Source organism: Microtus oregoni, unplaced genomic scaffold (assembly GCF_018167655.1).
Source record: "Microtus oregoni isolate MIOR12 unplaced genomic scaffold, Mior012 000043F_ref0000047, whole genome shotgun sequence".
NCBI classification, from domain to species: Eukaryota; Metazoa; Chordata; class Mammalia; order Rodentia; family Cricetidae; genus Microtus; species Microtus oregoni.
In genome coordinates this window covers 4,838,657-4,859,805 of record NW_024543210.1, presented here as the reverse complement: position 1 = coordinate 4,859,805, position 21,149 = coordinate 4,838,657, and the positions used below count along the sequence as shown (strand labels likewise).

At 48.5% G+C, this 21,149-nt stretch overlaps 1 protein-coding gene across 4 annotated transcripts in view; it reads left to right on the top strand.

The window, feature by feature from the left end:
- Positions 1-11,988, top strand: part of Eml1 (EMAP like 1) — a 168,434-nt gene extending 156,446 nt beyond the window's left edge. For all 4 annotated transcript variants that reach the window (XM_041633159.1, XM_041633161.1, XM_041633160.1 and 1 more), the window contains 5 exons: positions 6,629-6,726; positions 6,835-6,922; positions 8,555-8,650; positions 9,740-9,870; positions 10,517-11,988. In XM_041633159.1, the coding sequence (XP_041489093.1) occupies positions 6,629-6,726; positions 6,835-6,922; positions 8,555-8,650; positions 9,740-9,870; positions 10,517-10,642 (539 nt within the window). In that variant the 3' untranslated portion in view covers positions 10,643-11,988. The remainder of the gene's footprint in view (positions 1-6,628; positions 6,727-6,834; positions 6,923-8,554; positions 8,651-9,739; positions 9,871-10,516) is intronic.
- The last annotated feature ends 9,161 nt before the right edge of the window (positions 11,989-21,149 follow it).

Below are 21,149 nucleotides of genomic sequence, written 5' to 3'. Positions count from 1 at the left end.
AAAAGGGGGAGGGAGAGAGAGAGAGAGAGAGAGAGAGAGAGAGAAAGGGAGGAGAAAGAGAAGAAGGGAGAAAGAGGAGGAGAGAGGCAGAGCTCCGTGTGTACACCGGGAGAGGAAACAGAAAGAGAGCGATGGCAGGGCGGAGGTCAGAAGTTAAAAGGAGTGGGCGTGGCTAGGGCAGGGACAGAAAGAATAACATTCCCACATCTTGCTTTTAATAAAAAGCAAATTAGACACTCCAGTTTGAAGGAATTGGGGCGGCGAATTCTCAAGACTGCTTCCGGCTGATTGTGGGCGTCGTCTTTGGGGGGGGCACGAGAGAAGGCTGGGTGCTGGGAACATCCTGGCATAGCTGGTCTCTTTGCTTTTGACCCATGTCTGTGGCATGGAAATGTCTGGTATCTCTTACCCTGTTTAAGGTATTGGCAGAACAAAGAACAAAGTTAAATTAAGGGAAAAAAAATTTTAGGACCAGGGGATTGAGGGGGTATCTGACCTGTTTAAGATGGATTCTTTAATTTGGCTCCCTGGAACTCACGAGAACTCCTTGGGTTTGTGAAAACAGAAGTTTTAGACATATAATGACTGTAGCATAAGAGATAAATTTGGTTTGAAATTTGTTTGGTGAGGTCACCTTGCAAAACCTCTCAGCTGTCAAACTGTCAGAGATCTTTGAGAAGGATAAGATTTTACTTGAGTTATTGATTAAAAAATGACAGAGAACTTACTTGGTTGGCACCCAGAGCTACTCTTTTTGGGTCCTCCATGGTCACTGAAGGTTGCACTTGAACTCTGCTGTTTAGCGCAGGGCCTGCCAGGCTCCAGAATCCTGTGGGCTAAGAAATCTGTAGGAAGACAGGCCTACCTTGACCTGAGCAGCGAGGCTGTCGATTCCAGTAATTCCGTCCACGTCTAGAGGTCTTTACTTTAGACGAAAGGCAGTTTTGCCCAATGGTCAGCGCTCTGCAGTTGAAGCTAAATGCAGAAGGACGTTGTTCTGCGTGTGTCTGTCTTCTGACTTCTTTGGAGGGAGCAGAGAGCTGCTGCTAGGAGCTAACCTGTCTCTTTTTTGTTGTTGTGAAACGTTTTTAATAATTAAATACTTAAATATCACATTCCCCAGATCTCTGAGCAGTTGAGGGCTGTTTATCAGGTATAACTATAGTATAGAATTCGTGGAAAGTTGGGTCTGAGCTTGACCACACTGGCTCTCAGCAGGTGAGATTTACATTTGTAAAAAGGCAGAGAGAGGGAAGGCATTAAAGCATGAGGCCAGAGTGATAGGTCTGGATGGCTTGGCTCCCATGATCGAGGCGGTGCAAACACCCGCAAAAACTGTGGCACCTCAAGCCTACAACGAGAACGGCTCCCTGTTAAGGCGAGATGCAGATGGCACGAACCCCCGGGCCCTATGAAAAGGCGTCCGATTCCATAGGGGAGCGGGCTATAACCTAGCTGAATTGACTCGCGGGCAAGAGGGATCCAGCCTAGGTCAGGCCGCACGGTAGCGGCGTGCTGCACCGTAGCAGCAGTTACACCGAAAAGAAGGAAGAAAAAGAATGAAAAAAGAAAAAGAGAAAGACTGGAGGCCCCGGGCCTAAAGGAACGGGTGGGCTGAGGGGCTGCCTAAGGCCAGCCGTCTCAGGCACAGGCTTAGCACAGGAGACAAGCCGGATTGAATGCCAGCGAAGGGAACAACCGAGGCCCTGAAAACCCGCGGTTGGAGGTCCCCCCATCCCTAAAAACCGTGAAGGGTTGCCGGGAGCTCAACAGTCAATCCCTTGGGTTAAAAGAGATGGTTAAGCTGGCCGAGATGGGGACACTCACGATTAGTTGATTTGTTGTTTGGAGGAGCTGCATCCAGGCAAATGGAACACGTGGTCGTACTCAGGTCCTGATTCTGCCCCGGGAGGGAGCTGAGTCCCAGACGGCGCCGAAAGCTGGAACTCCGGCCCCAGGTGGAAGTCCGGGGCGGGCGAATCATCCGAGTCACGGCACCATTTGTTATTAAAAATATACCTGAGGGCTGGAGAGATGGCTCAGTGGTTAAGAGCATTGCCTGCTCTTCCAAAGGTCCTGAGTTCAATTCCCAGCAACCACATGGTGGCTCACAACCATCTGTAAAGAGGTCTGGCACCCTCTTCTGGCCTTCAGGCATACAGACAGAATATTGTATATATAATAAATAAATAAATATTAAAAAAATATATATACCTGAGGTCCCCCTGCCCCGCACAAACTCCAGCGGGTCCCAGCAGTGCCGGGCGCCGGCTCTAGGGTCCGGCACCCAAGCAAGTGGCTACAGCCTCCCATCAGCGGGAGGACACGCACGCGGCGGGTCAGACATATAAACACAGAAAATAGCCATAAATGTTTATTAAAAAGGGGGAGGGAGAGAGAGAGGGGGGAAGAGAAGAAGGGAGAAAGAGGAGGAGAGAGGCAGAGCTCCGTGTGTACACCGGGAGAGGAAACAGAAAGAGAGCGATGGCGGGGTGGAGGTCAGAAGTTAAAAGGAGTGGGCGTGGCTAGGGCAGGGACAGAAAGAATAACAACTATGGCTTACCGGCATGAGTCTAGCCACTGTCTGTCTTGGGTAGGAGAAGCATGGCGTCTGCCTGACTCTGCTTTCTTTCTCCCAGAATTCTGTTCTGTCTACTCTGCCTATCTAAGCTGCTGTCCTATCAAAAGGCCAAGGCAGTTTCTTTATTAACCAATGAAAGTAACACATAGACAGATGACCCTCCTACATCACTTATTTACACTCTGCCATGTGACAGTACCTTTATTAGCATGGCACATTCATCTCCTGCTCCCTCTGCATCTGGCTGGCGACTCCTGACTCTGCCCTTCTTTTTTCTATCACTCTCGGTTTGGTTTTCCTACCTAACTATCCTATTCAGCGATTGGTCAGTACAAGAGAGTATCATCCTGCAACCCATCTTCCTCAAAAGTTGTTCATGTGAGCGAGCCTGTGTTTCCATTTCTTCTCTATTATCCCAATGGCAGTCCCTGGAGCTTTCCTCTGGGTAATACTGCCTTCCCTCCTCCCATCACAAACTGCCCACTGCATGTGAGTGCCCTGGGCCAGCCAGCCATCTGGAGTCAGTGCTCTCTGTCAACCCAATGGTTTTGACAAATCAGGCAGCACACTACTGAGAAGCTCCACTAAAAGCAGGTGACCATGTGTTCTCTGACAGAGGAGTGTGGGAGAGAAAAGATGGCACTAATGTCTAGAAGGTCGCAGAGAAGCCCAGGAGCAGCACCTGGGCAGTGGACAAAGGCTTTGGGGAGTGGCTGTCCTAGTCAGTGCTATTGCTGTGAAGAGACGCCATGACCAACGCACTGCTTAGATGAGAAAGAATTTAATTGGCTGGCTTACAGTGCCAGGGTTTAGTCCATTACCATTACGGTAGGGAGCATGGCAAGCAGGCAGCACTGGAGCAATACTGAGAGCCACATCCTGATTTATAGGTAAGAGCGAGACTGAGACTGACTGGCTAGGTCTAGCATGAGCTTTTTGAAATCTCAAACTATTCCCAGTGACACACTTTCTCCAAGAAGACCACATTTCCTAATCCTAATCCTTTCAAATAGTGTCAAATCCTAGTCACTGAGCCTTGAAATCTGAGTTGATGTGAGCCATTCTTTGTTTGTTTGTTTGTTTGTTTGTTTGAGACAGTGTTTCTCTGTGTAGCCCTGACTGTCCTGGAACTCACTTTGTAGACCAGGCTGGCCTCAAACTCGTAGAGATCCACCTGCCTCTGCCTCCTGAGTGTGGGGATTAAAAGTGTGTGCCATCACCACCCGGCTATGGGAGCCATTCTTAATTCAAACCACCACAGTGGCCTCAGCTACCAGAACTGAAATTTGAACCCAGGCAGCCATGAAACACATGACAGGTGAAGGTGCTTATTGCTAAGCCTGGCCATCTGAGTTGGATCCCTAGGGAGCAAACTAACTCCCTATGAATTGTCTTCTGATCTCTACTCATGCAGTGTGGCATGTGCACACACACACATACACACATGTGCACGCACACACACATGTGCACACACACGTGTGCACACACACATACACACACACAATACACCCTGGGTCACAACTAACTCCCTATGAATTGTCTTCTGATCTCTACTCATGCAGCATGGCATGTGCACACACACACATACATGTGCACATACACACACATGTGCACACACACATACACACACACAATACACCCTGGGTCACAACTAACTCCCTATGAATTGTCTTCTGATCTCTACTCATGCAGTGTGGCACGTGTACACACACATGTATGCATGCACACACACACACACACACGTGCACGTACATACACCCTGGGCCACTATGGTTTTAATCTTAAAATATGGGATTGGCAACCCCTGCCTCCTAATGTTTATTCGGGTTCCTGTGGGAAGAGTTTAGACAGCACTGGCCCACAGCCACCGCTCGGAAAGTGGTTGTTACTGTGGTTGTCAGCGTAGAGCGCTGTGGTCATGACCAGATGGGTGTCAGGACAGGGACACTGGATCTTCTGACGTTCCCTGGCCCTATTTGGAGCCAGCAGTGTGGGCACTCTGTCAAGGATCCCAGCCTCTGTAGTATGCTTTCTTTCCCCCTCTCCAGCAAATATGTTTGCCCCCTCCCTTTGGGCTTCCTTGACTGCTTAGGCTGCTTCGATCTTGCCCTCTTCCACATTTTGCTAGAGCATCCTAAAATACCATTTTCTGGTGGTCGCAGTCCATGCCCCCCTGTGTTAATCCTTCTATGGGGAGAGAACTGACCTTCTGGGCAAAGCGATGGTGTGTGCCAGTTGTAGGGCCCTGGTCTCCCTTATTCCTGTGGTGCATTTATGGGGACAGTTTATGATCAACTAACTAAGCTTCCTGTGTGCCAGGGACTTCCTAGTGAGCCTGACTGAGGACTTCAGGGCAGCCTACACATGTGTGTAAGAAAATGGCTCCCAAAGGGAGTGGCACTAGTAGGAGGCGTGGCCTGTTGGAGTAGGTGTGGCCTTATTGGAGGAAGTATTTCCCTGTGGGGATGGGCTTTGAAGTTCTTATGAGGCAGTTCACTTCCTGTTGCCTGCCAATCAAGATGTAGGACTCTCAGGGCCAGCACCATGTCCCACCAGGATGATAATGGGCTGAACCTCTGAAACTATAAGCCACCCCATTAAATGTTTTCCTTTGTAAGAGTTGCTGTGGTCATGGTGTCTCTTCACAGCAACAGAAACCCCAACTAAGACAGCATGCTCTGTGGGCAGAGATGGATGATCAGTAGGAGCAGGACTTGCCTGCAGGCTGGCTGGCTGGAGGAACCCATCATCCCTCACTCCTTCCTCAGCGCCCTCTCAACCACTTGAGGTCACTACTCTGCTGTCGTTCCCTTGTCTTTCCTGCTGGCCCTGCTCAGGACACACTGGCATTTCTGGACTAGTCTTTAGATCCTGTTTCTTCCTGGTGGGTCTTAGGGTCTCCCCCATCATCAACTTTGGCTGTTTGTTGGCCGGCTACAGGGAGGACTCTGCCACCCTTACCGAAAGCTCCTTGCTTGGCACCAGCCCTGCAGCCCAGCATCCTAGACTTCCTTGACATAGGCAGTGAACCCACTGAGGTGGAGCCTCGGGAGGATACAAGGACTCCTTCTAGGGCCCAGGCCCTATGAGGAAGGCTGTGGCTGCAGAGGCCCAGTCTCAGACAACCAGGGCTGAAAAACTGGGTCTCCACCTTGCAAAGGTGGGGAAGGGGACAGCCAGGGAAGGGTTATATACAATTTATAGGATTATATTTCAGGGGCCAGAGAGAACTCAGTGTTTAAGAGCACTAGCTGCTCTTGCAAAGGATATGAGTTCAGTTCCCAGCACAGACATGGCAATTTATAACTACCTGTAACTCCAGTTCCAAGGGTTCTGACGCTCCCTTCTGGCCTCCTCAGGTACTGCATGTACATGGGGCACATACCTACATTCATGTGGACAAAATACACATACACATAAAATAAAAATAAAGATTTCAAATTTTACTTTAAAAGTTTGAAAAGAAGGATTTTATAAACTTTTACTAGACTCTATACTTTTTTTTGGGGGGGGGGTGGTTCGAGACAGGGTTTCTCTGTAGCTTTTGGAGCCTGTCCTGGAGCTAGCTCTTGTAGACCAGGCTGGCCTCGAACTCACAGAGATCCGCCCACCTCTGCCTCCCAAGTGCTGGGATTAAAGGCGTGCACCACCACCACCCAGCAGACTCTATACTTATACTTATATACTAATTCTATGGGCATTTTTCAAACAAGAACTTTGAAAAGCAATGTATTGGGCTGGAGAGATGGCTCAGTGGTTAAGAGCACTGGCTGCTCTTCCTAGCAACCACATGGTGGCTCACAACCATCTGTAATGAGATCTGGTGCCCTCCTCTGGTGTGTGGACATACATGGAGGGAGGATGTTGTATATATAATAAATAAATAAATAAATCTTTTTTTTAAAAAAAAGAAAGAAAAGCAATGTATTTCCCTTTGATAGTTTGTTAATTGGGCTGCTTGGTTCGAATCTATGGTGGCAAGTGCCCTTTTCTCTTGTGATGAATAACACAGTGACTTCACATTCATAATCTGTCCTGTTTCTGCAGATGGGAATTTCTTAGCAATAGGCTCTCACGACAACTGCATCTACATTTACGGAGTTGGCGACAACGGGAGGAGATACACAAGAGTCGGCAAGTGCTCTGTACGTTTTTCCGTTTCCTGGGGGTGCTTACGTGGTCATTTCATGACGGTGGCGTGGTGTCTTCTCCATTCTGAAAGGCACGAGGGACTTACCCAGTGTTCTCCCCAGGGCCATTCCAGCTTCATCACCCACCTCGACTGGTCCGTGAACTCACAGTTCCTGGTGTCCAATTCTGGGGACTACGAAATCCTTTACTGTGAGTAGCGGGGCAGCAGGGTTGTCTGGGTTTGGATGACTCAGGACACTCGCTCTGAGACTCCCACAGGTCTGTGTGGAACGAGGCCCTCTCCATCTCTCAGTGTCCTCTGTGAGGTGGGGCCTGATATTGGATTGGGTTGATTGGGAGGGATCTTGTTCCCCACCCTGGGGAAGAAGTGAGCCCCATGTGGAGATCCTGGAGGTGGGTGAATGTCACAGTATGGCTGGCCTTGGTGAAAGTACCCTCCCAAGCAGGCAGAGACCATGAAGTCCCTCCCACTTGGGTGGATAAAAGCCCCGGGGCCCTATTCCTTTTCTTCAAGCCTTTCTTGAAGTCAGTACCTGGGAGGAGGAAGGATGCCAACAGCAGCCTTTGCTCTGAGCAAAATGGAGGGGGCCGTGGGATATGACAGTGTTCAGGTCTCCCCCCGTAGAACGTTCCTTCAAATGCACACTGCTGTTTGCCTACACTTTCTCATGATTCACAGTGATTTCTGGCACTTTGAAAGTTCTTGGCCCCTTTTATGAATAAAGAAATCAGGGTTCAGATGCAGGTGAGGGGCCTACAGCCAGGGGTAGGGAGGAAGTTACTCCCCTGGGCCTGTTGCCTGCTTGGTAAGGAGCCTGGGAAAGGCAGAGAAGAGAGGCAGCCAGTTCCAGGAGGAAGCCCTTTCTCCACGGGTCCCGCCTCACACGGGTGCACAAGAAGGCAGTTGCTTGTGGTATGGGCCTGAGTCTAGAACCTACCCAGACAGATGAGCCTGAAGGCCTTGGCACCTGCTGAGACTGGTTTCCATGAACTTTCACCCCTGCCTCAGAGCTGAAGAGGCTAAGAGATGAGCATGTGCATGCATGTGTGTATGTGTTGTGTGTCTGTCTGTTGTGTGTGTGTGTGTGTCTGTGTCTGTGTGTGTTGTGTGTCTGTGTGTGGTGTGTGTGTACATGCTGGAAGAGGGCTGAACAGTCCAGAAGCAAGGCAGGGTTCAGGCCTGCCATGAGGACACTGCTGTTGTTCCTTTTGGAGACTACAGCTCCCAGCATCTCCCTGGACTGGAAGCCGCACAGGTGCAGGGCATTTCTCCCAGATGCCCCTATGTTCCCCGTTAAAAACAGGGGTCGCCACGAGCTCTCTCTCTCTCTCTCTCTCTCTCTCTCTCTCTCTCCCTCCCTTTCCTCTTGTCTCTTCACACCCATCCCTCACCTGTTGTTACCCCCCCATTAAAGTGCACCCACGTGGGACCGCTGCATGTCCATGTCTCCTTCCTAACCCCGCACCGCCGTGTGTCTCGTGTAACATCTCCACTCTCTAACCCCGCAGACCAGACAAAAAAGAATAACAACTGTCATGTGGTGGCTGGGGACCAGAGACTGGCCACAGATGGGAGAAGCCATGCTGGTGGTGGGGAGCAAAAGAGGGCATCTCAGAGAAGGACACTGAACCCTGAAAGGCAGCCTCTCCTAAAGCCCAGATTTGCGCTCCTTCCCTGGCAAACTGACAGCTGTGCACCACTGCTCCCAGGGCTAGGAGAAGGTTCTTCCCAGATGGGGCGTGGCTCCGAGGACCCTGCCTGGCCCCAGGGAGGGTGGGGGCCCTTGGCTGAAAAATCACAAGGCTGTTTGCTTCTTCCAGGGGTCCCATCTGCCTGTAAGCAAGTTGTGAGTGTGGAAACCACAAGGGACATCGAGTGGGCCACCTACACCTGCACCTTGGGATTCCATGTCTTTGGTAGGGGTCCACAGATGTCATTGACTTTGAACATGGAAAATGTGTTCTAACGTATGAGATCACACCACCTCAAATCTTTCTTTAAGAATTTATATATTTTTAATTGTTTATGGGTATGAGTGTTTTGTCTGTGTGCATGACTATGCACCATGTGTGTGCGGTGCCAGTGGAAGCCAGAAGAGGGCGTCAGATCCCCTTGGAACTAGAGTTACTGATAGTTGTTAGCAGCCATGTAGGTGCTGGGAATCGAACCCAGGCCCTGAACCACTGAGCCATCGTTCCAGCTTCACCATCTTCAGTCTTGTCCATCTTCTCTATCACTGCTTTGGGCCATGATACACACTCTCTCATCTCCCAGGCTCAGGCTATGTGAGAAGGATGAGGGAGGAATTGACCCAAAAGCACAGGCTGGTCCTCCTACAGTGATTACATGGATGTTGTACCTATATGAACCATGTAACACTTGATTCATTTGCCACTTGTTAGGATTATTATATTCTTTGATCCTTAGCCTAAAATTTTCACTTCCTTCAAAGCTCATCTTAGCCTAACATGAGTCGCTACAATCTGAGAAGCTGGAAGCCAGCAGACTGATAAGACTTCGTAAGTCTCTTCAGTGCGGCTACTCTGTTTCCTGATGTTGAGTTCAAGCCCTCTAGGTTTACACCAGGGCTGCTTGCTGGGAAGCTGGTGTACTCAGCCCCCTCACATGTAAAGTTTTCAACCAAAAGTCTCTCCCTGGAAACAGTGCCCCTACCATCCAGGTACCCCTGCAATCTCAAGAACCTACAATGGAAAACCGCCTCTTCATAACCAGGGCAGTTGGTACTCTGCCATTGCACCCAGACGGGCCCCAACGGAGGCAGGTAGCTCAGCAAAGCTGTAGGGAACGATGCAGAGCTTCTCAAGGCTGGCCCAGGCTAGACTGGACCAGGAAGCAGAGAGAAGCAGGAGCTGGAAATGAGCATCCTCCTCGCCCTGGATTCTAGAGCCCAGGCTGAAGGTGGTTTTCTTTTTGTGATGTGCTGGTGACCAGGTCCTGTGTGCTGTGGGTCTGGGGTCTCCAGTGATGTCTGTGCTCTGTTTCAGGAGTGTGGCCAGAGGGCTCTGACGGAACAGACATCAACGCCATCTGCCGGGCCCACGAGAAAAAGCTCCTGTGCACAGGCGATGACTTTGGCAAAGTGCACCTCTTCTCCTACCCTTGCTCACAGTTCAGGGTAAGGCCTTAGGCACTCACACTCTTCCTCAGGGCTGGCACTGTGCTCTGACCTGTTGGAAATGAACTGTGGGTCAGGGCTGCCAGCATGACCCAACTAATCTGCTGCCTGAGCACATCTGAGGTTCCCCTCTGCCCTCGGAGCAACCTCAACCCAGATGTGGCCACAAAGCTCTCTATATCTGGTATGTCTACTTCTGCAGCTATATGGAACCCCAACATACCACACACACACGCACACGCGCGCGCACATACACACACACACACACACACACACACCACTCCATCCCTGCTGAACTGACCATGCCTGTGCCTAGATTGCTTTCCTGGGCCTTGGTGAATCTGAACATCCTTCAGCCAGAAGACCCTATCCCTCACCCCAGCAACTGCCTAGTCCCACCCTAGGGTTGGCTCATACCTGGTGCATCCTCTGGTATTGACTTACTTGATTTCAGGTGTATCATGTGTTTGCTTCTGTCCTGGAGGATTAGTTCTACACCATTCTTGAGTCCTGCACATGAAGCAGGTGCACAGACAAGAGCAGCTTAAATCGGGGGAGTAAGGGAGTTATGGACTGATCTCAAATGCAAGCATTCCTGATGCCCATCCCCTCCATCTAAGCTTTCCTCCTTGCCATATTTTTCCAGGCTCCAAGCCACATCTACGGTGGACACAGCAGCCATGTCACCAACGTCGACTTCCTCTGTGAAGACAGCCACCTTATCTCCACGGGTGGGAAAGACACGAGCATCATGCAGTGGCGGGTCATTTAGTCCCCAGGGGAGCTCTGGGAGCAGATGGCACCCGAGGAGACAGACTCACGTTCCGCTTGGTCACTGTGATTTCTGTTTTGTCTACAAACTCTTACAAACCTCAGGAAAATTGTCCCTCTACCGGTTACCTTAGTTGGGGAGCCAGCGAGTGTCACACCAGATAAGCGGTTTCGTGTCCGCTTTTGTTATATAAGACGGGACAGAATGCATGTTGGGTAAAGAAAGTTCCCAAGGTTTACATGGCAGTGGCATCAACGGAAGGGACTGGTGTGTCCTTATAGTCACTTCTATGAACTCTTCAGAATGGTCACAGAATGCCTTTTAAAATATTGTATATTGTCTTCACTGCTTCACCTTGCTAGGTCGGATATTTATAATGAAGTACCGAACTGCGGTCATTGATTAATTGGTCCTAAAAGGATAAATCACATAACTGAATCAGGAATGCAAATACCAGACTTTCCTTGGTCATGTAACTAAGATCTCACTAACCCCTCCCTTTGGGAGGCTGGCAAGAAAGGGAATGTGTACTCTCTGAATAAACGGTTTCCACTACAGAACCCTTGGGCTCCAGTGGGCTGTATCGGTGCTTCCACACTCTGGACAGACTGTCCTTCCCGGGGCACAGCCAGTTTCTCAGCACCTCCACAAACTTCACCCCCGCCGCCCATCTCTGTTTGTGTGCCCTGATTAATGGTGAGACATTTAGCCACCGCCCTGTATATTAATGGCATGATACAGTATTGTCCTTGTATAGGGTTTAGTAACTCACGATAAAATGCCCAAGGCTGGGCCTCACTGTGCGTGCTTTGGACATTGTCCACTTGTACCCAACGACCAAGTAGATCAAGTCGGAGAAGGACTGTCTTCAGTGTGGCAGCGGCCTGGGGAGTGCAGCAGCTCAGGGGCTCCCGGTGCTAAGGGCATCCCCCTTTCCCGACTCTTGTGCATGGACAGCGCACATCATATGGACTAAGATTGTGCTCTGCCGAATAGGACATAGGTGGTCTAAATGCATCAAGAAAGCCTTACCCACTGTGTGACAGATTGAATTCATTGTTTACATTGGGGACTGCACCTCAGATTTCTAAACAGAAGAATCACAAAGAGCTAAGGACAAATGCTGAGATTTTTAACCCACTTAAGCAAACAAGCGAATCGAGTTACCTGAACTCTACCACACCGATGGAGGAAAACTTTGGAGGCATTTCCTTTGCCGTCTCTAGCCTGCTGTGAAAGGGCGGGGCACCAGGAAACAACGTGACTCAAGATGAAGCCGTTTGTATGAACCCTTATCAGATATATTCTATAATGAAATAAAATCTTAAACGTGGATTTCTTATTGACCTATGTTTCTGAAAGTGTATCAATTAAAGTATTTAAAGTTAGATATGACCCACACTGAGGGCTCACTAGGTCCCTTGCAGATGGAGTTCTGCTCTGTGGACAGTATGGAAATCTTCATCAGATGGGACAACTCTAAAACGTACTGGCAAAATGGTCACTTTGAGTTGATAGTAAAAGGACTAATTAGATATCAAGGAAGGGAAAGAGACCCACGACAAGTTGCATATTGGCTCCTTTGGTATTACCATGGCCTGGCAGAAACCACTTCAGGGAGGGAGGACTTGGCTTAGATTATGGTGTCAGGGGCTGCAGGCCACTGTCACTTGACCCCAAGCATTTGGGGACAACGTCATGGTGAGGGGAACAGATTGGAGAAGCAACTTCGTTGTCTGATAATAGGAAACAGCAAGAAGGAAGGGACCAGAGATACCAGCCATCTAAGGACCTACCCTCAGCAGCTACTGCCTCTATTGGTGCTGCACCTCCTCGAGTTTCCAGAACCTCCCACAATAGCACGCCAACCGGGACCAAGCATTCAAAGCCTGTGGGTGACATGTCACACATAACACATATAACAGCTTATAAGTCAAGAAGAAAGATGTATATACATGTGCTCATACTTAAGATGTGTACTTACAAAGTATTATTCTATATTTTATTAGTTATGAAGACAATGATAAGTTTTTATATATTTTAAGCCAACCATCACAACATTATTAAGTACATAGTATATAGTAATTATTTATGAATAGTATCAAATAGCACTATCACGGTGGTATTGTATTTAAGTGGCCCAGTGTTAGATTTACAGGTAGTATTTGTTCATTATTCATATAGTACACAATAACAGCTTACCACTGCTCACTCCATCCTGGAGACAAGGAGCTGACTTGTCTTTCCTCGTATTCAGGAAACTGGAGAGAAGGATGTAATTAAGATTCTCTGTAACGCAGATATAAAAACAAATTTGTTTTCTAGGCTTAAAAAGCAAGTAGGTGTCTTAGCATCCGTAAGTTGAACACTGTAGCGGTATTTAGCTTCACTTTGAACTCGGAATTAAATTTAGTTAGCTCCTCTGTCAGATGCATTCCGCCACCTAGTGGCAAGACAGCAGAACACAGTCCGTCTTTCCCCTCAGCACCGTGGAGGAGGACAGCACTCTTATTCCAGTGTGCTTGGTCTCTGCTGTGAGGAGCGTGTGCACAAGCGGAGGGCTCGGAAGAGCTTTCAAGGGTTCCTGAAAGAGCCTGACATTTCTCCAGTCTTCTGGAACCAGGAAAAGACTTCATGTTTAAGGAGTGGCTTCCTCCCTTGAGGGTCCCCCTTCTGAGGCTGAAGAGGGTGCTGCTGGCGGGAACCTAGGCACCGCTCTCTGGCTCTCTTGCTCTAAGGAGGGTCACTTCTATTCCAAGGACACGTTTGTGCCTCACGGCCAACACTAGCTTCATCTGGGCACATGGCTGAGAGTGTGTCTCTTTTGGCTTTGGAATTTTCGTCACGGTCCACAAATCCAGGGAACACATACCACGTTCCCCATGTGACTTGGGAGAAGACAGAAATGACCCCTGACCTTCCCTATAAAAGGAAGATGGTGTAATCAACAGAGCATCCCACACACACACTCCGAGAAATCCTCCTCCAAATTCTTTTAAAATATTTTAAAAACAATTTTTATTATAGTTATCTATTTAGTGGGAATGAGGGCAGGTGTGTGTACCATAGTGTACATGTGGATGTCAAAGGACAGCTGGCCAGTCTGTCAGTTCTCTCTCTCTCTCTCTCTCTCTCTCTCTCTCTGTCTTTGGTTTTTCAAGACAAGGTTTCTCTGTCTAGCAATGTTGGATGACCTGGAACTCACTTTGTAGACCAGGCTGGCCTCAAACTCACAGAGATCTGCCTGCCTCTGCCTCCCGAGTGCTGGGATTAAAGTCCTGTCAGTTCTCTTTATTCCTGTGGGTTCTGGGGCTCGAACTTGGCTCGTTGGGCTTGACAGGAAGCACCTTTGTCCACTGAGCCATCTCTCTAGCCTATCTTTTTAAAATTTCTAACTCCTGACCTTGTATGTCTGTAATGTGCATGAGGGAGCCTAAGAGGCTAGGGGAGCCCTTTGTAACCTGTACCTCGACCTATGGAGTCTTTGAAGTACATTATTAGCTCTTGACTCAAGGTTCAACACCTGCTTACATCACCAGCGCTGCTGTGACAAGCCTTAGGTGTATTCTGCATGCATCTGTGCAATAGGATTAGATGTGTTCTGGGTGGACACGGGTATTGCCAGCCCATCTCCCAGGATGGACCAGCAGCAGAAAGAGGTACCCTCTGTTCCACTTCCTTTCCACATCCAGACATGTCTATTCAGTTTCAACAGCACAGCAACCCCCAGAAGAGTAAACCGGCTGTCTTTTCTGAAAATGAAGCAGCAGGCGGTTAGAGATCAGAAATGCTTTCTCAGGGTTTCTCCACGGCTGGTGGAGCAGAGATCAGGGAAGATGCCTCCACCCTCTCAATCCATGTCCTCCAGTTCTATGTGCGCCTTATCATCAGCCCCCACTGGAGACCATGCTAAGGGAAGGGTAGAAAGTACTGCATTCTGTGTGCAGTCTGCAGCGTGTAGAATGAGTGCCAGCCACTTAGCCTAAGACCCGTGTGACTAGAAAACTGGACATTTTCTCTCCCAACAGCGATTATTGGACCAGTACTCTGCACATACCATTCGGGTGAGTGCTCATATGGGACACATTTAATTATTGTGATGGTTAATGTTGATTATCAAGTTAATGGGATTTGAAATCACCATGGAAACAAATCTGTAACTGGAGGTTTCTCTCCTGTCTGTCAGTTCCCAGATAACCACTCTGAGGCTTAATATTAATTGCAAACTGGCCTATCAGCTCAGGCTTGTTATTAACTAGCTCTTACAACTTAAACTATCCCATTTCTATTAATCTGTATATCACCATGTGCCCTGTGGCTTACCAGCAATGCTCTGGCATCTGACTCCTTCAGCAGCTGCTGGCATCTCTCCGACTGCCTTCTTTCTCTCTGTATCTCTGTTTGGATTTCCTGCCTAGCTATACTCTACCCTGCCATAGACCAAAGCAGCTTCTTCACCAATGATAATGATTCCCCTACAGAGGGGAATACCACATTGCAAATCTCTGGTCATATTTATTAGGGATTATCTAGATTAGGTTAACTGAAGTAAGAAGATTCATTTTAACCACGAGTAGACTTTTCCATGGACTGGGAATCCCGAGCTTAGCAAGGGAGCTGGGCAGGTGGCCTTCTCTGCTCCCTGACGACAGATAGTGTGATGAGCCATCTCATGTTCTTGCCTGCCACGACTTCCGGCCCATAGTGAACTGAGCCCTTGAACAGTGGGTCATAATAAACCCTCCCTTCCTTAACTGGTGGCAGCGAGACAAGTAACAAATACATTCAGACAGGACTAACCTAAAAGAGAAGAGAAAGGGAAGCCGGGGGCCCATCATTCCATTCTCACCTCTCCAGCACTGGCTGGGAATGGACAGGCAGGTGAGGCTTTCCTGCTGTCCTGAGAGTTCCCATCAACTTCTTCAGGGTCCTGTGACAAATGTTCTTCAGCAATGGAGCAGGTTCCTGGACAAGGGAAGACTGTCAGGGCCCGTGGGCCCCAACATAGAAAACTATTTTCCCTAACTGGACCAGTACGGAGGTGCAAGAAATAACCAGACACAGTTCACACAGTCATCACGGAAGGACATTTCAGTCTTCGTCTCTCCTAAAGATCTACCTGTGTTTATCATACAAAACACCTTTTATCCCCCAGGTGAACCAAGGTGGAAGCTCATTAATATTCTCTCTGGGGGGGGGGGGAGATGCGGGGCTAAGGAAACACCTGCACCTTAGTCACCAGCTTTGGCAAGCACCTCTCCCTGGGCGATCTACAGTTTTAACAAAGGAGAAAGGAGCCATACATCCTGGCCTTTGTTAGGTGGCTGTCTTACTTGTTTGGCAGGATTGCATCCACCTAGTGGTCAGTGAGCCTTCTGTAAATTACTTTATATGAAATATTGTCGCGTCCACCCTCGACCAGCAAGGAAAAACGCAACACCCGGAGCTCTTCTTGCAGCAGTTTTCAGGACTTTATTCATAGCAATTTATCTCCTTCTCCTTCTCTTTCTCTCCCCGGGCAAACCCTCTCCCAGCCCTTAAGTAGGCATGGACTGCCAACCCCGAACTGCCAGGTGGGCACTGCCCATAGGTTCACGCATATGCACGCAGCTGATAATCATTGCGTGATCATAGCATAGGTCAGACTTTAGCCATAGGAGTTGATTATACATCTCCATCAGTTGTGATTCCACGCAGCTCGCTACAAAATATGGGCCCACAGAGGACTCAATCCTCTCTTCTTGTTGGTGAGTTACTATGGCAATAAGTGGGAGGGGCAGGAAACATAGAAGACCCTAGAAAGAATTTGGTGATATCATTTCTGCTTATAACATTAGCAGACCAATCACTCCCCACTTCCCAAACCTGAACTAGGAAGTTGAATGTCTCCCTGCCATGGGAAGGTGATGTCACATGCTCTGTGATATTTTTGGACAAATGAGTTTACCAGAAGGCCCTCAGATCATGGCAATGAAAGCATCCTCAGAAACCGGTTTTCTCTCATCCTGGCGAGTCCTCTCCTGTTTACCTTCCTTCCCAGGCAGGGGAAGATCCAAGACTTAGGCATCAACAGAAAGCTGAAGGGGGGTGGGGGAGAATTCCCTGCATACTCAGGATAGTCAGATAGAAAGATGTGGGACTCAGGCTAGCCAAGCAGCCAGCATACGCTTTACCACCCTAGAGATGCCCTGACCTCTTTTGGCATGGCTACACTGAAACTGAGGGGCGGATAGTCTTGAGGAGTATCCCCAAAGTATTCCATAGACAACTGATGCCGGAGACTCCTAGTTTGAAAGGCGCTCAGAAGACTGTATTAACTTACACCATAAGCCCAGAGTGAGTGCTGTGTCTGTCTGCCAACCCGTCTTTTTTCCTTTCTCTCTCTCTCCCTGCTGCCTTTCTTCCTCTGAGTTAGGGACACCCTCAGGCTAGGGGGCAATGGGAACTGTGATTGGAGATGGTAACAGAGACAGAACAGGCAGGTGAGCAGGGATGGAGGCTAAGCCTAGCACCTGCGTGACCTTGTCAGGGCAGTGGCAGAAAGAAAGCCTAAACCTTGCAATCCTCTGTGGGACACCTCAGACCCCGGGGCATTCCAACCCTCCAGTCTGTACTTACCTATGCAGTCAGCCCTGGAGAGCCAAGAGCACTGTCCCTGGGGAGACAGCTTCCTTCAAATCCCTTTTGCTAGCAACAGGGTTTTTGTTTTGCTTTATTTTTCTTATTTATTTGTTCTTTCTTTGTTTTTCAATACTGAGAATCTGGGACTCCAACTCAAGGTATAGCAATGCTAAGCAAGCACTCCCCACTGTGCTGCATCTGCTGCCCCCTCTCCTACAGATTAGAAGTAGATTTACCCCAATGCTAAGCAAGCACTCCCCCACTGTGCTGCATCTGCAGCCCCCTCTCCTACAGATTAGAAGTAGATTTACCCAAGGTCAATGAGACCTTCTCAGGCAGTACCAACTACCCTGTTTGCTTTTCTTTATAAAAGTACTGTGTCTTTAAATGATAAAATTGTACACTCTTATTATAGCAAACTCAAAAAGAGACTCAGCTGCTCCTGCTACCCCAAAATAGCACAATTGCTTTTAGTGTATGTTCTTCCTATATTTTCTATCAGTCAATTTTTAGATCTATTTCGCTGGTTGAAATTTTTGCTTGTTTCAAGCTATATAATTTTATATGTATTTTCCCATTATAGCTTGTTATAAATGTTATAAATGACTCGACTCGTGTACATAGTATGATGAGCGATACTCTCACATGATGATTATGATGATGGTGGTGACAATGACAGTAGTGATGGCGATGATGGCAATAGTAATGGTGATGACATAATGGACCTGGTGATAAGGATGCTGTTGACAGTGATGATGACAGTGGGTGCAATGATGATGGTGATGGTGGTGATGCTAATGGCTATGGTAGTGATGCTGATGATAATAATGGTGGTGAGGATAAGATGATGGTAGTGATGGTGATGACAACAACAATGAGGACCGATGATAATGGTGATGGTGATCTTAGTGATAATAATGATGAGAGTGGTGGTGCTGATACAGTAATGAGAACTATGATGATGATGATGACGGCACTGATAATGGCAATGTTGATGGTGGTGATGGTGATGGCATATGGCAATGCCACATAAATTTATTCAGAAGAATTTTGGCCTTCTATATTCTAATCTAAAGGAAGTCTACTCTAAGAGAGTAGTCTAAGAAGAATCTATTATAAAAAATAGAAGTAGAAGTCCTGACTGTTAGGAATATTTCTTAAGCGAGCTCTCTGACGACGCAAAAAATTCCTAATCAAGCCAAATTAAAAAATATCCAGGTTTAATGGGAGATCTGTGCTCTCGGGTGGCCCCGAGGGGAAAACTGGAAAGCCACAGCGACCCCCAGGAGGAAGAATGGGAGACCACGTGTTCTTCTTTTGGGGGATCACTTAAGTACCCTGGGGAGTGGTCCTGACCCACCCCCAGGGAGGGGTCAGGACCTGGCCTGCTGGGATTTGAAGTCCAGACCAGGCCTGGGAGCTGGGATAGATGTGAGGGACTGGGGCCTGGGCTCCCAACCTAACATGGACCGATGGCATTGTCTCTCTATGTTGAGCAGCACAGCAAATGTGTAATGAAAAGAAACGAGCAACTTTTGTCCCAGCCTTCTTCTGTAGTCTCAAAGAAGAGAAAAATTGTTTTTATGGCCTTGTTGACTCAGAATGCCACACAAAGCCACAAGTAGATGTTAACACACTCTATCTACACGTTGTTCCCAACATTGTGGGTTGCTTGCATTGCTTTCAGTTCCTTGATGCTCTCATGGCCTTAGACCCGCTCATGACAAATGCACACAGGCATGCATGCACACACATAAACAATTTTCTGAGTCAGGGACATGGATTGGTAACAAAGATAGAGATCATGGATCATGGTATATTTGAAGTTATGTGTAAGTGTTACTTACATCGGAAGTCCAAAGTGGAGGCCGTTTAATCCTGAGCAGGTTGGATGTGCAGTGTGTAAGCGGAACGAGTGCATCGTATTAAACAATCTGTAACTCACTCAGCGGCCTCACATACTGAGTACCGTTCGCAGTTTTCACCGTCTTTCACCAGGCGCAAAGTTTCCCTACTATGAGGAATGCATTTTCCCCTGCAGGGCTCTGCTGTCCTCTTCTTGCTGTCCCTCCCATCACCACCACCTGGGCTATCACCTCAGCTCCCAAAACCCCAGGCACTTCTTCAGCCTTGGCAAGGCCAACATCCTCATCTTCAGCTGAACCTGCCTTTGTCTCTTCAAACCCAAATAGTTAGCACCCTGAGGATGTGCCCATGAGCTCACCCCTCTGGTGGCACAATCCGCCATGTCCCAAACTGAATTAATCTACTCCCTTAGCCCTGGAGCCCTTCCTCCCTACCCTTGATCTGGAATGAAAGCATGCCTCTCAGCCCTCTTTTTGTCCCACTAACTGCCAATCACAGTGACTTGCAAGCAGTCACTCACTTCAGGCGCTACAGGGGGCTGTGCTCCTAGACCCCAACAACCTGAAGAAGTGACTGGTGATCACAATTGTCTCTTTCCTCCAAGAAAACCTTTCTGAAAGTCACACAGCAAAGAAGAAAAATTGTAACTCCCCTGACTCACGTTTCCAAGATCAACCTCACGGCTCTACCTTCCTAAGGCAAGCTGATTCCACCTCACAGGAAGCCATGGCACATGTCTCCACCAGGTGCCATGCCCGCCCTGGCTTGTGACTTCAGTTATCACTGCTGGTGCCACCGTGGCCTTGCTATTCCAGGCAGGCTAAGGAAGCTTTTTTACCTCTCAGCCTGACCAGCTCACAGTCCCTCACACCGCCATGCCCAGGTTTGCTCAGGAGCTCTGGGTCACTCTCCAGCACCACGCTTCCCACCACAGCATGCTCTCTGTCACCACAAGGTCTTCAGATACCCATCGTTCTCCTTCTTGTCATTCCTAACCAGTCATCATTTTCATAACCCAGCTCCACAGTCACATTCTGTGGGACGTGTGCCTTCGGTGCCAGCTCTAGCTTCTGGTTCCTCCTATGTCCCTCCTCTTGCCACTGCATTCCCCTCACCCTCTGACTGGTTTCCAGACCCTGTCTGTAAGGTCAGCATCACACCCACTCTGCCTGAGCCATCACCTAGCACAGCTGGTAGCACAGGACCGTCATGCTTGGTGAGCCTCAGTGAACACACAAATGGGCATTGGGGCTTGCTTGGCACCCCTCTTCCTAACAAGAAGACTGTAGTCAGAGCTTTGTCCCTTGGGCTGAGCTAAAAAATCATGAGCATTTGTTTCTTGGGGACAAATGCCCAGGGATGGAGTCACCCAGTTAAAGGACAAGAATGCCTTGATGTCTTCTGACACAATTTGAAAAAAAAAAAAAAAATCCAAAATTGCAGTGGCAATGTGGTAGGCTTCTTCTCTTTTAGCAAATGACTCCTTTATTCCCTTTAAAGTCTCTTCCTGGTGGAAGGTGTCCAGAGCTATTTTTTACCTAAAGGCTATAAACCTCCTCATGCTCCAGCACAGCGCCAGTGAGGGTGAGGAAGCTGTCTGTCAGCCTCGCCAGCCCTGGCCCCACTGGGCCCCAAGCCCTCGCCTATTTCTAGGCCATTCGGAAAAAGTAAGTTATGTCCCAAACTAAGCTGTGGTTTGGGGAGAAGAGCTAAGTATTATGGGAAGTGTGAATGGCCCATGCTGTCTTTTCTATCAAAGGGCTAAATATAACAAAGGAAGCTCCGTCTTATTTGCAAGTGATGGTGGTGCACACCTTTAATCCCAGCACTCAGAAGGCAGAGGCAGCGGATCTTTGTGAGTTCGAGGCCAGCCTGGTCTACAGAGTGAGTTTCAGAACTGACTCCTTAGCTACTGAGAAACCCTGTCTTGGAAAATAAACAAACAGAAAATAGAAAGGAAGAAAAAAAGAAGGAAGGAAGGAAGAAAGGAAGGAAGGAAGGAGAAAAATTAGTAAAAATG